The sequence below is a fragment of the Urocampus carinirostris genome, chromosome 4, assembly GCF_059441175.1.
Source record: "Urocampus carinirostris isolate Australia breed hairy pipefish chromosome 4, RoL_Ucar_1.0, whole genome shotgun sequence".
In the NCBI taxonomy this organism is placed as follows: domain Eukaryota; kingdom Metazoa; phylum Chordata; class Actinopteri; order Syngnathiformes; family Syngnathidae; genus Urocampus; species Urocampus carinirostris.
Window position 1 is genome coordinate 23,539,814 of NC_142352.1, and position 16,374 is coordinate 23,556,187.

Consider the following 16,374-nt stretch of genomic DNA (forward strand, 5'->3'; position numbering starts at 1 on the left):
GTTTGCAATAATCTGTGGTCTGTGCAGCCCTATGAGACTCCTTGTGATTAAGGGCTACGCAAATAAATATGACTTGACTATTTTGATTATTTTAACTGTTTGCGGGGTGAGAAAATATTGCACTGCTAATGTTGCCTGATTTTTAAAATATTTTAAGATAATTATCAATGACTTTTCTCACCACGGGCACCACCTCTATGACCTTTTGCCTTCTGGTAGGCTCTACATGTGCTTAAAACAAGGACAAACAGGCTACGAGACTGCTTCTTCCCCGGGGCCGTCACCACCTTCAACAAGCGCACAAAACTGCAATGTGTTTGGGGATTTTTGTTGCTGCTAAGTGTTATTGCACTATTGTTACGATGCACAATTATTTTTAATTGCAATATTATTATAACAGGCCGATCTCTAAGCACTCTGTTGAAAATATTTTTGCCTATTTTTTCTTACAGTTTTTTGTAATCTTTTTTTTTTTTTTTACTATAAAGTCTTCATTACATGTTTACCACTCTAAACGAGAGCACAGAACTCTGAAAACGTATCTTACAACTTATTTTTATTTATTTAATTATCCATCTGTTGCTGCTAAATGAAACTGTGGATATATGGGATATTGCACATAACTGTGAACATATGTACCTTGAGACTTTTTCATTGTTATGATGCACTATTTTTGTAACTTAGGACAGTCTTTAAGCACTAAGTTGTAAAAAACACACTAATCTATAAAAAAAATCTGATAGTCTTATGTATATGTTTTCTCTTTAAAATCTTTATTACAGGTTTACCCAGGAGTGCTATGCACAATATCGTTGCATACAATGTTTCACAACAATAATATCAATAGAAATACAGACAATTCAATACAATACCCCGGAATGCCAGGGGTAATCTCTTTACACGAAATGTTGCACAAGGTTGATATCCATGACAATTAAGGAGAATTTAATTCAATTCAATATTTCTAGCGGAGGAAAAAAAACGCGTTTCTTTACGGTCCATAAGCAGTAAATAGATCGTAATTGTTTGTCCTTTATTATTATAACAAAGCGAAAATAGAGTTGTGCAGAAAAGTCAAATCTATTGTCTAATTCCACAATGACAAATTTAAAGTTATTACCGCTGTTGGTTTTCATCTTCAAAACTGTTTGTTCCGGAGAAGAGAAAGAAAAAAAATGCATAAAATATGAGGGGCGGTATTAGAAGGCGTGGACTAGTGGTGTGACTGAATATCCTTTCAACCAATAGGAAAATCGATAGGCGGAGTTTTCTCCCTGTCCGGCTACCGCACGGGGCCCTCTGGAAAAGTTTGTTTATTCGCCGTACGCGGACTGCGATGACATCGAGTGAAAAAAGTAGCAGCCCGAAAAAAAAGACCAATTTAGCACAAAAATGACGACATTAAAGTGAAGTGGAACGAGCAGCGCGTGGATTCCAGTCCGGACAGCGTCCGAGGTGCCGCTTTATTCATACTTCAAAGGTGATTTTTAAGTCGCCTATTACCTCTCCGGGACGGACTATTACCTGCTCGAGGAGCCAGGGGAGACAGTTCTGGAACATTTATCACTTGGGACCAGTAAAATAAGGAGAGCGGGTCATCATTTCCTTCCATCGGCAGAGTTTGGAAACCTCGCGAGGGGACGAAGAAGACCCCCGCCGTCCCTTCTTCTAGCAAAGCAAATCAGGAGCTAATTGATTAAAGAGACTTCATTTGAATAGGAAGGGGGGGCTGGCGAGGTGCCAATCGCCTTTCAAAGAAAAAAAAAACCTCACCCTCCTCCCTTCCTTACCAGCCCCTCCTCATCCATCCCTCCCTCCCTGCCCGTATGATTAATCGCGAGGCATTATTGATAATCATAACGTGGCACATGCGCGTTGGATGGGCTCAATGCGCGTAAAATTTTGAGGCCGCCCCCCCTTTTTTTAGTTTCATTTTTTTTCTTCTTCGTCTTGTTCGCCTCATCTGCGCTCGGCGTTTGCCCCATGTGCCAGCCAGCATGTCGCGGAGGAAACAAGCCAAGCCGCAACACTTTCAGTCCGATCCTTTGCTGCCCGGAACCGGCCTCAATGGTGAGTACCGTCGGACACACTTTTTTCCCCACATTTCAACTCATGTATCTCATTTTTATTCAAACACGCACACACCCCCCCGTTGTCTTCCTTGTTAACTTTTTTTTTGTTTTTGTTTGTTTGTTTTAGTTTCTTAAAAACTGCTTAGAAGAGGAATTTAAATTTATTTTATTACTGGAAAAACTAGCCCGTTTTCGACGGACCACACTTGTCGAACTCACACACGCACCCAAAAAGTGTAATATGTTTTATTGAAACAAATACAACTCGTTCTTCTATCCGAACTCATTATATTTTCTTCACCTTCGATTTAATAAACACAAACAGGCCAGTTTACTCATCGTCCATTCTGATATGAAAGTGTTACTCATCGTGAGTCACAAACAATCGCAGACACACGCGCGCGCCCGCTCAGACGGTGTTAAATAAAATGTATTTTGATTTAACTAAATTGGGGTGGGAACTTTTTAAAAAAGTAATGAAACTATTGTGTTTTACAGTATCGTCATTTATGACATCATCGGGAAATAATCGTGTCAAATGTTGCGTTGACGGTCACCCCAAAAATACAAACTGTTCCTATAAAACTGTTTTAGTGTCACACTAACTATTTACAGTATTTTTAGAAATGTAATTTTCGTATACTTTTTTTTACGTAGGGCTTTATATTAATTGTGAATAAAAGTTATGGGGATTGTGCTAAAGTGATGCTTGACTTCACTGATGACTGACTTAAATATTATTGCATCGTGTTTTAAACTTTCTTTATAAACACTGTACACCGGGGTTGCAGATAAAAATAATTAACGTTTTATGATAATGGAAATAAAAACAATCTTGAAATAATGAAGCTTGTAACACTTACTAACTTAAACTGATTACATTTTATTTATAAATAATTATATGTGCTGCTAATGTTAATATTGATGTGCTTATTATAAATGTTTAGTGTCTGCTTATGACTGTTTAGCAAAAACCAAGCTGAAATTCGTATTTTAAGTATTTGTGTTTTAAATCGTTTGTTTTCTTTGTTTAAAAAAAATAAAGCAACATTTTTTTTCATCTTTGTCGCAAAAATGTGTTGCATTTGCTTTACATAATGGCTCTTTACAGTGCTTTATAAGTTTAAAGATTCATTTTTTTCTATATGTAAAGTCATGTTTTTAGTCTTTGCCACATGCAAAAATGTATTGCATTTGCTCAACATAATGGCTCTTTGCAATTTAAATTAAGTTAAAATATTCCTTTTTTCCTCTCTATGAAAAGTAAAGTGTGTCAAGATTTATGTGCGCTTGTGTGTGATGGTGTTGTGCTGTTTTAACCTTTGCCAGTTTGCCCCCATGTGAGGGCCGATCAGGGTTCAGGGCCCGGGACCTCCCCTACCTAAAATCAGCATTTGTGTGTGTAAGGGTGCCTCGGGTTCAGGGCGCTGCGAGATCCACTTCAGGTCGCCATTGACCCGACAAGTCAGAACCGCAGGCGGCTCAAGCCAGGCCCCGACACTCTTTTTCTCCTATTAAGTGTTTAAGTGAGGCTCTTATCAATATTTAGCCCCTATCCGAGTGGCCCCCTGGGGGGAAATTGGCGAGGGCAACCCCCTCGTCCCCCTTCTCTTTTTTTTGTGCCCCTGCAAACAAGAAAGTGTTTGTCATTTGGCTGTAGGGTGTTTGCCCAAACCCTCCCTTCTTCCATTTGCCTTAAGCGTGACATCGGACCACAGCTCCACCAGTGTCCTTCTAGCATACCCAGACCGGACCGTGAACATTTTTACCGGACCTCCATCTGGTTTTGAGCTCCCAACTCGCTTCTAAAAACACAATGTAGGAATATCGCCTGCCTAGAATTTCCCTGTCTTAATTTTCCTCTTATTTATCTTTGAGGCCTTCTTTTCTATCATTCATAAGCATCGCATCCTCCCCACAGCAGCTTTGGCTTGATTCTTAATTTTAATTCGAACTTAATCCCTGCTATTTTGGGAATTAAGCCTAATGCTAGCATCTGCGCCCTGTCCTGTGCTCCCTCATTGATTTTTATTTCCGTCTTAACAGTTTGACGCAGAGCTTTGATTGTTTGCTCGAGTAAAATCGCACACTTTGGCCTCAAAGTGTAGATACAAATCATCTTGCTTTTGAAAGCTAACCAAATGCATGCGATTATTAAAGTAACTAATGTCTTGTGATGTTCTCTTTTGCACACAGTTTTATTTTAGTTAAAACAAATAGCCAATTTTTCATCTAGCTGGATGAGCTGAGGGAACATAATTGTTCAACATATGTTATAGTTTGATAAAGATTAAAACATTTTTTTTCTTTAATTGTTGTTTAGTTTCCTTAATTCTGTGTTACAATGAGTATTCAAAGTAAACATGTTAATTCTTTAAATGTAAAATAAATCCGTCCTTCCTTGTAAATTTGATATTTACAGGATTATCATTATATATTGTCGTATTACATATAAAACCTTTGTTATGATGATGTGATTTGATTAATGTAAAAAGTCTTTGGACTGTCAAGGAGATGGGACCAAGATAAGCTTAAACTTTTTCCTGTCAGCTCTTTTTTTCCTTCTGTTTCATCAAATGTTTATCAAAGTTGTTGATTTTTTTTCCATTCATTGTAAGTTTGTATCTGGTGAAGATTTGTAAAAAATGTCACATGCTTCATATCATAAAATAGTTTGTATTAAAATGAAGTAACTCGCATGGCATGTTTTTGAGACGTTATCAAAAATGAATTTGAAATCATTTTTTATTTTGTAACATTGGAAAGTAGAATAAACACTTAATTTATTGTTGAAATTGTTAAAAAAAACCTCAATTTACTTTTAACACAAATTACAAATACTATAGTGTGCAGTTTGTTTTCTGTACACACACACTTAATGCGCTTTAATTTCCCAACTTTTTCAATATGTCACTTACATTTTTCGTGTGTGTGTGTGTGTTTTTGACTTTTTGTTATTCTCTGGTCTTCCCAAAATTAACTCACCAGCAAAGCTTTAGGTGTTCTTTTTAAAAACTGGAGATTTGCCGTGAAAAGTTACGGGATGTGTTTGCATAGTTGGCCGACGTGGGGCCCTGGGGGTTTATTGTCATGGCAACTTTGTGGTGATCCGGTGTCTGGCGGCGCGGAAGAACACCAAGGGACGATATAATCCCTTTGAGCGAGCTACGGAGTGGAACCCGGCCCCGAGGATGGGCTCGGGGGGCCCGGGTCCCGACCGACCGGCCGGCCCGCCGACCATCCCCGCCGCTCCCATGCTGCGTGAACAATGGGGAGGCATCCTGTCTCGCTGTGGGGCAGGGGGGCTGCACTTCTGCAGGGTTTCATTTGCAAATGAATTCTTTGCCCTGATGAAAGTCTCCAGAATGGGCAGAAGGAGGATGGGAGGGGGTTTAGTCACAATGAAAGGGATTCATAGAAAAATGCAATTTGTAAAGCAACTTGTATGTTAAACAGAGAGATTTTGACTAAAGGGAACCAAGAATCTGAAATGATTCAGAGAAATTTCCAAAAGATGATTGTTGACGCAAGCTTGGGTGACTTATCACTGTCTTTAGAGTTTGTTTTTTGAGGTCTTTATTTATCTGTTGTTGTTGGATGATCTTTCATGTGATGCTTGTCTTGTGATTTCGAAAACTACATGTATTACCGGGCAAGGTAATTTAATCATACCCTCTCAGACTGTTTAATAGCATTAAGATCCTGAGTGTCGGTATTCTCCCTGTTCCTTGTTTTTTTATTTTCCTTGTTCGGCCTCAATCTTCTCAAACGAGTTTAGCCGGTGCCCGATAAGCCGTCTGAGGTTGCGGCCAGCGACTGAAAATGAGCAAAGTTGACAGCGAAATGAAAGTCTAATAAGTCCGTCCGATGCTTGATTGGCCCCGAATGGACCAGCGGACTTTAAAGAGTCGTATAGGAAATCAATGAGTTTCTATGAAATGTCATTAAAGCGTCCTAACCGCAGCTTCGCTTCACTTGCTCCTCTATTTTTGATGGATTTTCTGAAGAAAATGATTACCTTTGCTTTGGCCTGATGTACATCTTCAAACATTGCTTTTAAGCGATATACTAGTAGTTGTCATTGATTTTATATTCTTTGTAATACTTTTTCAGAGAGCGCTACATTGAAGCAGGTCATCTTTTTACTCTTGCCCATGCCGTTTTCTTTTCTGGGGTTACGAATCTCGAGGATAAGTATAAAACTGAATTATTTAAGATTAACAACAATGTAACTCAAGGAGATAAAGCCACCTCACCGACTGCAAAACATTTCTGATCTCTAATCCTATTACTTACCTTTTTAATCTTTTTTTTTTCTTTCTTTTTGCAGGGGACACAGAACTTTGCTCTGGGGACCCCCCCTGCAAAGAGACAGACGCCCATGTCTGCAACAGATGTTGCGCCGAGTTCTTTGAACTCTACGAGCTGGAGGAGCACCAGAAGAATTGCACTAAGAATCAACTCGTCCTGATTGTGAATGAAAGTCCAGTCTCCCCCGCTGGAACCTTCTCACCTGGGTCCCCTCCCCATAATCCCGATGACCAGATGAATGACATCACGAATAATGCTGATCAGGCAGAGTGCGGCGATTATTCTGAGCTCAGCGGACTGGAAAAAGACGAATCCATGGATGTGGACGTTTCAGGGATGAGCAGCGGCCAAGAAGAGGAGGGCGGTCATGTAGAGAGTGGGAGCCCCACTGACTCAGTGGGTGATTTCAGCAGCAAGGGCATTGCCGGCCCCGCCGTCGGCACTTCTGCTATTTCTGCCCCTCTTCCTGCGCTCGGCAACTTGGCCGAGTTGGGGAATTTCTCCATGATCAACAGCAACGTGATCATCGAAAACCTACAGAGCACCAAAGTGGCGGTGGCACAGTTCTCGCAGGAGACCCGCACACCGGGTGGTCCCCGGGTGGCGGTGCCTGCCCTGATGGAGCAGCTCCTCGCCCTCCAGCAGCAGCAGATTCACCAGCTGCAGCTGATCGAGCAGATCCGCCACCAAATACTGCGTCTTGCTTCCCAGTCTCCCGAAATGCAGGTCCCTACCACCTCTGTTCCCGGCTCCATTTTACCCACGGCGGCCAGCCCCCTGGCCACTCTCAGCTCTCATCTTTCTCAACAGCTGGCCGCGGCTGCGGGTCTCGCGCAGAACTTGGCCAGTCAGTCGGCCAGCATCAGCAGCCTAAAGCAGCTCGCCGCTGCGGCACAGCTACCTCAATCCAACTCGAGCATCAGCGAAACATCTCAAAGTATTAGCACCGTGGGACCCTCAACCGGCAACCCCCAACCTCCCGAGAAAAGGCCATGCCAAATCACTAACGCGCCAGTGACAAAGTCCTCCACTCCTGCTTTCGGAATTGGTAGTTTGTTAAGCTCAGCGGTAAATCCCCTTCTACCTCAGCCCCCGCCAGGAAACCCCATGTTCTCCAGTTCACTTCCGAGTGTGGGCACCACAGTAGAGGACCTCAACTCGCTGGCAACCCTGGTGCAGCAGAGGAAAGGCAAGGTCCCCAACGTCGCGTCGTTCGAGAACAAGAGCAGCTCAGAAGAGGCTTTTTTCAAGCATAAGTGCAGGTTTTGCGGAAAGGTTTTTGGTAGCGACAGCGCCCTGCAAATCCACTTGCGCTCACACACTGGCGAAAGGCCATACAAGTGCAACATTTGCGGTAACCGATTCTCCACCCGCGGCAACCTGAAGGTGCACTTCCAGCGTCATAAAGAAAAGTACCCTCACATCCAGATGAATCCTTACCCGGTTCCAGAGCATTTGGACAACATTCCGACAAGCACCGGCATTCCTTATGGCATGTCCATGCCACCTGAGAAACCAGTCACCAGCTGGCTGGACAGTAAGCCCATCTTGCCCACCCTGACTTCATCGGTCGGCATGCTTTTGCCGCCAACCATGCCCAGCTTGCCCCATTTCATTAAAAAGGAAGACCACTCTATAGCCATACATAACCTTCCAGTGGCATCCACTACAAGTGACTCGGGTACTTCTGAGCCCTCAGCGAAAAGTAGCAGAGCGTCCGAAGAAGGCGAAGGCGCAGCTTTGCCTACCTCAAACGGGAAAACTGACGAAGGCAGACATTCCTCAGGCTTAGTGACAAACGTCGGCGCCTCCACCGAGAGCGCCAGTGAGTATGCCGCGTCCAACAGCCCACCCATGCTGACCAACCCGCTTATGCCTCTAATGTCAGAACAGTTCAAAGCTAAATTCCCCTTCGGGGGTATCCTGGATCCCCTCCACGGGTCAGAAACATCCAAGCTGCAGCAACTTGTTGAGAACATTGACAGGAAGGTGACTGACCCCAACGAATGCGTCATCTGCCACCGGGTGTTGAGTTGTCAGAGCGCGCTGAAGATGCACTATCGCACTCACACTGGGGAGAGACCCTTCAAGTGCAAAATTTGTGGTAGAGCCTTTACTACCAAGGGGAACCTGAAAACTCACTACAGCGTCCACAGGGCCATGCCTCCGCTTCGAGTTCAGCATTCATGCCCTATATGTCAGAAGAAGTTCACCAATGCTGTGGTGCTCCAGCAGCACATCCGCATGCACATGGGCGGGCAGATCCCCAACAACCCCCTGCCCGAGAACTACCCTGAATCCATGGTGTCCGACACTGGCTCATTTGATGAGAGAAACTTTGACGACTTGGACAACTTCTCTGACGACAACATGGACGGGATGGAGGAAGGCCCTGACAGCAGCGTGCCCGACACACCAAGGTCAGTGGATGCTTCCCACGACAGCCTGTGCGACTCCCCGCTTGCTCTCGACGGGGAGGGTCGAGAGAATCCCCATTGCATGGATGTAGAGGAGGTGCAAGAGCTCAAAGCTGTGAGCAATGGAATAGCGGAGGGGGATTGTCTAACCGACTCCTCGTCTCTCTGCGGTGACGTGGATAGCCAAAGCGCTGGGAGTCCAGCCGTGTCCGAATCTGCCTCATCGATGCGGGCGCCATCCCCTGCCACTGTGCCACCGCAGCCTCACAAATCCCCCAGCTTAGAGGAAAGGCACCAGAAAGTGTTCTCCTTGGAGCATCCCACCCTCATCCATCCTCATCCCTCAAGCATCGGAGCCTTGGACCTGACGTCAGTTAACCCTTGCAAGGATCCCCTGGGCATGATTTTCCCTTTTCGCGAGCGCAGCATCTCCAAGAACACGTCCTGTGACATCTGCGGGAAGACGTTTGCGTGCCAGAGTGCCTTGGACATCCACTACCGAAGCCATACCAAAGAGCGACCTTTTATTTGCACGGCCTGCAATCGGGGCTTCTCCACTAAGGGCAACCTCAAGCAGCACATGCTGACCCATCAGATGCGAGATCTGCCCTCGCAGCTCTTTGAGCCCTCCAACACCAGCGTGTCCTCCAGCCCGACGCCCTCGCTGTTGTCTGTCAGCTCTTTGGGGAAGCCCGAGGTCAACGGCTTCCTGCACAGTTTCCACCCGGAGAGCAAAGAGCCCTCTGGACCTTCTGCCCCAGGGCCCGTTGCTGGTTTGGTCACATCCTCTGCCTCCACGTCACCAGTGCTTTCAGCCGCGCCGCCCCGCCGGACGCCCAAGCAGCATTTCTGCAACACCTGCGGCAAGTGCTTCTCCTCATCCAGCGCCCTGCAGATCCACGAGCGCACGCACACCGGCGAGAAGCCCTTCGCCTGTAGCATCTGCGGCCGTGCGTTCACCACCAAAGGAAACCTCAAGGTAAGTCGACAAAAGCAGAAAAGTTAGTGGTCAAACTACAGCTCTGGGACAGTTTGCGGCCTGCCATTTGTTTACAAATGGCACGCAGTACTAGAACTGAATATATGCAAACAAATAAATCACCTTACTCTAAATTATTTAATCAAACAAATTCAGTAATATTAGATTTTTATAAATCATATGGATCATCAAAACCTCTTAGTTATAGTTGTACGTAAAGAACAGATTCCCAAACATTTACCAATTCATTGCAATCCCAATTTGAAAGGATGTTTGATGTTTGTATGCGTTGATTGCATTGAATGAGTTAATGATTCTCAACTAACCAAACTACGGCTCGGGTACCGTTTACCACCGGTAATTACTGGTAATGGGTTCGGGGAACGACTCGTGAAATTTACCAAAGGATACTGTAAAATCTTCTCACTTTGGTTTCCTACCTCAGTCCTCTAAATGAGAAGACAAGGGCGATTGCTTCAAGCTGTTTGACGGTAAACCTTAACTGAGAATAACAAATAAAACAAGAAAACAAAAAAGAAAACATTAACATTTAACTCTGTTTGGCGGAATTGCCAATGCTTATCAGTTTTATTACTCTACAAGGGCTGAAGTGTATCTGGCCCCGAAACTTTAAAGCCATGCGTTTCTTTTTTATTACCTTATTTTCCCAGAATATAAAGCACAAAAAAAAAATCCTGCATTATTTTTTAGCTTTCTCATTTTGACACAGAACACTGCGGGAATGAAACACAGTGACGAGGGGGAAACCAAATAACCGAAGGGAATGTGGGACTAAAACGTGTTTAACCCTCGTTATGTTGTTTCTTTGCAACACAAGGAATGTTTGTGGGTCAGTTTGACCCACTGTATGTTCAATTCTCAAAAATAAACAAACAGCACACTGCTACACGTCACTTTTAGGTCAATATCTAGTGCATGCCTCTTGACTTGTTTTTTTACCCCCTCATTTTTTCCATTCCATTGGAGATGAAATGCCCAAGGTTGAGTGAAAAATATTTGAATAACTGAAGATTTTCACAAGAAAAAAATATTCTATTAGGCAAACATTTATCTGGGCTCACTTATCACCTATGTTTTTTAAGTGTTAAAATATATAAACGCTTGGACATTTTTTTACATCAATTTCTTTGTTTTCTTTTGAGAAAGATTTTTTTCAAACTGACCATATTCATGCAGTTTTTCAACCTTAAAAGGCTTCCGTTTATATTCTAAAGACAATCTAATTTGATTTAACTGAATTGAATTGTCTGTATTGTCATTGATATCAACATTGTGAAACATTGTATGCAATGAGATTAGACATGGCACTTCAGGGTAAACGTGATAAAAACTTTAAAGAGAATAAAGATTAAAAAAAGTAGGTACGATAAATAGGCAAAACATATGTCAACTTTGTGTTTAGAGAGTTGTCTAAGTTGTAATGATGATAGTGTAATAAAAAGGAAAAGTGCATCATAACAAGTTTTCTCTTTAAAAACTACCAAGCGGTCAACGTGTTTTGTGTAGCTAAACAAAGTACTGGCTTAGTTTTTCAAAACGAGCTTTCAATATTTACTGTATTTCCCGGACTAGAAGACACACCCAAAAATTTAACATTTTTCCAGAATTTCAAAAGTGCGTTTCACAACCCGGTATAGTCTTAAAAGTGGTATTGGAATATATATATATATATATATACACATTTTATTTATTTATTTATTTATTTTTTAAAGATTTTTAGTAATGCATGATCGTGATCAGCACATTCTAAAAGAGGTGAAAATCTGTTGTTTGCAGAAGTGATCTACTCTTCTCATTTTCCCTTTTTTTCTCTAAGATCATTGGAAGGTATTTACTGTATATTCCTGACTACAAGGAATCACAAATTTGTCAGAAAATTGAATGTGTACTATCTGATGTGCCTTATACTCTGGAAAATACGATTGTTTGTTCATCTAACGCATGGTGAAACCCCTTGTAACTTGAGAAAGTGTTTTTTTTTTTTTTTAATCCCAGGTGAGATTGCCATTTTATGCATCAGGCTTAGCAGCCTCCCCAAAATAAATTTACCACCACACACAGGCAAACCGCCAAAGTGCGTCCAAGGCATGAAGCTGTTCTAAAATGCGGTATCATTGTTATTATTTTTTTCCATTGCATCATACTCTTATGTGCGTTTCTCATCTATTCTTCGCAAGAGACGTGTGTAGACCTCATGGACAAACACACGCACGCAAAAATAATTTTCAGGAAAAGAGGTTGCAAATGCAAACGACTTTCAAACGTATTTAATAAGAAAATATTTTCTTCCACTTTATACAGGGGTAATAGGGTGTGCAAATGTTGAATTAAAACAATAATAGGATATTAATGAAAAAAAGAAAAATGAAAATTTAAGACGCACAAATATTTAAAAGGTATGTCGGACATTCGAACAAAAAAAGAGTGACTCGCCTCGGTAAAATTAAATAAATTTTCAATACAGTGTTGATGACATGAATTGTACAGTTCTACGCGTATTTCAGTACATAACAGAGCTTCAGCGTTATGTCAGACTGTGGCTGACAAACGAATGTGAAATTAAAGGCTTGCAGTCTGAAGGAAAAAAGTCAGTTGTTAAAACTTTGATTTCAAACTATTCAGAATCTTTAAGTCATTATTTTTCCGTTAGTTTTATTTACTGTTTTACTGCTGCTAATGAGTCGGTTGATGGTTTAGCTATTAAACATGTTTTACTTGATTTTAATATATTATTTATTTTCCTGTCCTTTATTTATGAATTTATTCCTCTACTGACGGCGTACTGTGCCTAATTGGGTTTAGATGGGACATTTCAAATGTTTGTAAAAATCTGCAGTATGTTCATTAAATGGTAAATTTAATTATTATTCCATTATTCGACCAATTGTTTCAATAGTCTGTAACTAGTCGACTGTTAAAATAATCGTTGCAGCCCTAGGTTATGACCCCTGATCCAACGAATTTTAACTTTGAACTGGTCCTTTCTTTTGCAGGTTCATATGGGCACCCACATGTGGAACAGCGCCCCCGCCCGCCGCGGACGCCGCCTCTCAGTGGACGGCCCCATGGCCTTCCTCGGGGCCAACCCCGTCAAGTTCCCAGAGCTCTTCCACAAGGACCCGGCTGCGGTGTCGCGGGCAGGCCCGGGCGACCCTGCCAGTTTCTGGAACCAGTACGCTGCCGCCTTCTCCAGCGGCCTAGCCATGAAGGCAAACGAGATCTCCGTCATCCAGGGTGGGGGCCTGCCCCCCATGTCGGGCCCCGGCGTGGGCAACGGGGGCAGCTCACCGGTAGGTGGCCTGACTGGCAGCCTGACCGGCAGCCTGACGGGCAACCTGGACAGACTTCACAGCGCCGAGCCTAACGCCGCCCTGGCTGGCTTGGAGCGAATGGCCGGCGCTGAGAACGGCGCCCACTTCAGGTTCACGCGCTTCATGGAGGACAATAAAGAAATTGTCACTAATTAGACACACACAGGGACGCAACTAGAACTGTGAAAACAATTCAGATGGACTTTTTTGTACAATTTACAGTGGTACTTCTTTATACGAGCACATCTAAACTTGAGAATTCCGGAATACGAGTTTTTTTGTAACAAAAATTGTGCTCGCTTTACGAAGGAAAACTAGTTCACGAGCAGTCCCAAAGGCTACCGCTTCAAACTGCTCGTGAGCACTTCCCGCCAGCATCAGCTCATCCAGTTTGCACATGCAAACTATAAAGTAAAAAGTTTTGCTGTAAAATGTTTGTGTCGAAGTTCAATTAAAGTTACAGTAACTTTAATTTTAAGTCCTTATGTATTTTCACCATCAGCATTTTAGTATTGATTGCAAATCCTTATTAAGCAATATTACACACAACACAGCACCTATTCACAAACAGGAAGACAGACTATGTACTATAGTGCAACATTAGCAACACTGACGGCTGCTGCTAATGTTTGAGATGATTCGGATTACAGCGGAAATGGCAAAGGTCAGCCTTTTTAAAATTGTATTTCCCATAAAAATTGTTATACGGCTTACACAATTTGAAATCATCAAAAAAAAACGTATAAAATACGTGGAAAATTTACAAGTTGACTGTTATGAGATATCTGTGTAACCCCCCTTCCTCCGCACCAGGTGCACACATTGGTTAAAGCGCTCATCAGAAATTCTCATTTCATTTAGTTAGCATCTTATTTATCTTAATACTCTATTTTGAATTTCTATTAGAATGTGTTTTACAGCTTTTTAGGGCTCACTTGGAGGATTGTGGGAGGACCGGAACGGAGCAATCTATTTTAATGATTTCATTTTGGGAAAATTTCGCTCGTTACACGAGCAATCCGAGCCGCAGTGGCGATCCCGGGACGAATGAAGCTCATATGAAGAGGTACCACTGTAGGTTCTAGTTCCCAGGAGCTTATTTATTAGTGGCTATGCCTGCGCTTGATACGCAGTGGACGCATTATACCATTTTAGATCAGATGTTTGTGTGTGTGTGTGCGCGCCCCTTCAAAGACGAAGTGTGATACTCTGAACTTGGCATTAAGTTATTTCCGTGTCCTCCTTGTAGTGTTACATTGCAATGACGTCTGCCTGAAAGATGAAAAATGCTGTAAATAATGTACACTGATCTACTTGTAGAAAGCCTGTGTTCACAGACCACCCTACGACTCCCCTTTTCAACCCGCTTATTATTTAAGGAGGACAAAACTTGGGACGTTTAGTTGTATCTTTTTGTTTTTCATTGTTTACGTTCATATCCCCCCCTTCCCCTAAAATATTTGAAACTAAGACAGCCGATGGTTTTTCACAGTGCTGCTGCTAACGTGATGTGTTCAAGTCCCCCTCCCGCTCCACCTACAAAAGATGATGTACATACATGTCAAGAAGAAGTCCAGCAGAAACACAAAAAGGATGAAATAGTGTTGTTGTTTTTCTTTTTCTTTTTTATAAATATAAATATTTTATCGGGGTTTGACAAACCTTTCGGACTGTTACATGCACTTTCTCGGAAAGGTGGAAGATCTTCAATGGGTCCAGTTTCGCTACACTTTAATACCTACTAACAAAAAGAAAAAAAAACTCTAGATACTGTAATTCTTTACTCAAATAATAATCAAATACATCAGTTTTCCAAACGAAACATTCAATGGTTTTGTGTGTGTGCTTTGTAATCATTTATATCTGTTACTATCAATTCAACAAAACGTACTCGCACACGCACACACACACGCATGCTATTTTTTTCTTAAAAGAAAAAAACTATTTCATTGCCCTTAGAGTGACTGAAAAGTCCACTGAAGACAAATGTGAGAGGTTGTGCAGTATGACCATAGTCCATTTTTGGGCACAAAATAAAATAAAACCTGATTTTATTTGCATCTTGTTGGTATTAAAAATATTTTCTTACATTTACATCTGAGACTCTAAAGACATTAAACGAAATGTATGTATTTATGGGTTATACAAATATGCACTGCTATTAAAAGGTTTGGGGTCGCTTAGAAATTTCCTTTTTTTTGAGGACAGCAAAGTTTGAGGGATAATATTTTCAAATACAAATAATTACTTCTACGCTTGTGAGAGTCTTGACTATACTTTCTATTTTTCATCTTATTGTCCCCCAAACAACTGTGTTTTCCATGAAAAGTAACATTTTTATTAATTAAACGAGTTGCAAAATTAAGTGTATGCTAGACAATGAGGTTTGAAACAATTATTTAAAAATGAATCCTTCAAACTGAAGATAATATATATATATATATATATATATATATATATATATTTATATATATATATATATATATATACCCAGTGATGTGAAAAAGTATTTGACCCCTTCCTGCTGTCTGTGTTTTTTACATATTTATCACTCGCAAAGGTTTCAGGTCATTAAACCAATCTAAATATTACACCGAGTCAATCCAAGGAAATACAAAATGCAGTTTTGTCGATTTCATGTAGTAAGGCACAAAAAAATCTAGGCCTATCTGGCCCTATGTGAAAAAGAAACAAAAATACAAGTTTTTGGAAGGTCTGCAGCCCTTTACACTTAGTGTAAAAACGGCACAGCATTTTACAAAAAGAAGCCAACAGTAAAGCATGGTGGTGGATGTTCTGGGGCTGCTTTACTGCCTCATTAACAGGACAACTTGCTGTAGTTGACAGAATAAAGTATGCTGGTTGTCAGAAGATCCTGAGGCAGAATGTCCCGCCATCGATTCATGCCCTTAAACTCAAGCTTTCTTGGATCGAGGACAATGGTCCGAAACACACAACCAAGTCCATCTTAGATTAAAAACAAAATGAAGGTTCTGCAGTGGCCAAGTCAAAGTCCGAATTTAAATCCAGTTTGAGATGCTGTTGGGTGACCTTAAACGGGCAGTTCACGCGAGAAAATCCTCCACTTTAGCATATTTGAGCCAATTTTATAAAGAAGAATGGGCTAAAATTCCTCCACAGCATTGTGAAAGACCAATTATAAACAGCCCAAATCGCTACCGGGTTCAAGTGGCACATTTAGATTTTTTTGTGCCTTAATAAATTGAATCAATATTTCAAAACTGCATTTTTTGTTTCATTGG

The 16,374-nt window shown here is 41.8% G+C and overlaps 1 protein-coding gene across 1 annotated transcript; it reads left to right on the forward strand.

Annotated features, from left to right (window-relative positions):
• The first annotated feature begins 1,308 nt into the window (after positions 1 to 1,308).
• On the forward strand, positions 1,309 to 15,171 carry sall1a (spalt-like transcription factor 1a). The gene is made up of 3 exons (XM_088333918.1): positions 1,309 to 2,070; positions 6,403 to 9,779; positions 12,794 to 15,171. The coding sequence occupies exons 1-3, from the start codon at positions 1,998 to 2,000 to the stop codon at positions 13,265 to 13,267; spliced, it is 3,924 nt and encodes a 1,307-aa protein (XP_088190044.1). The 5' UTR covers positions 1,309 to 1,997; the 3' UTR covers positions 13,268 to 15,171.
• The last annotated feature ends 1,203 nt before the right edge of the window (positions 15,172 to 16,374 follow it).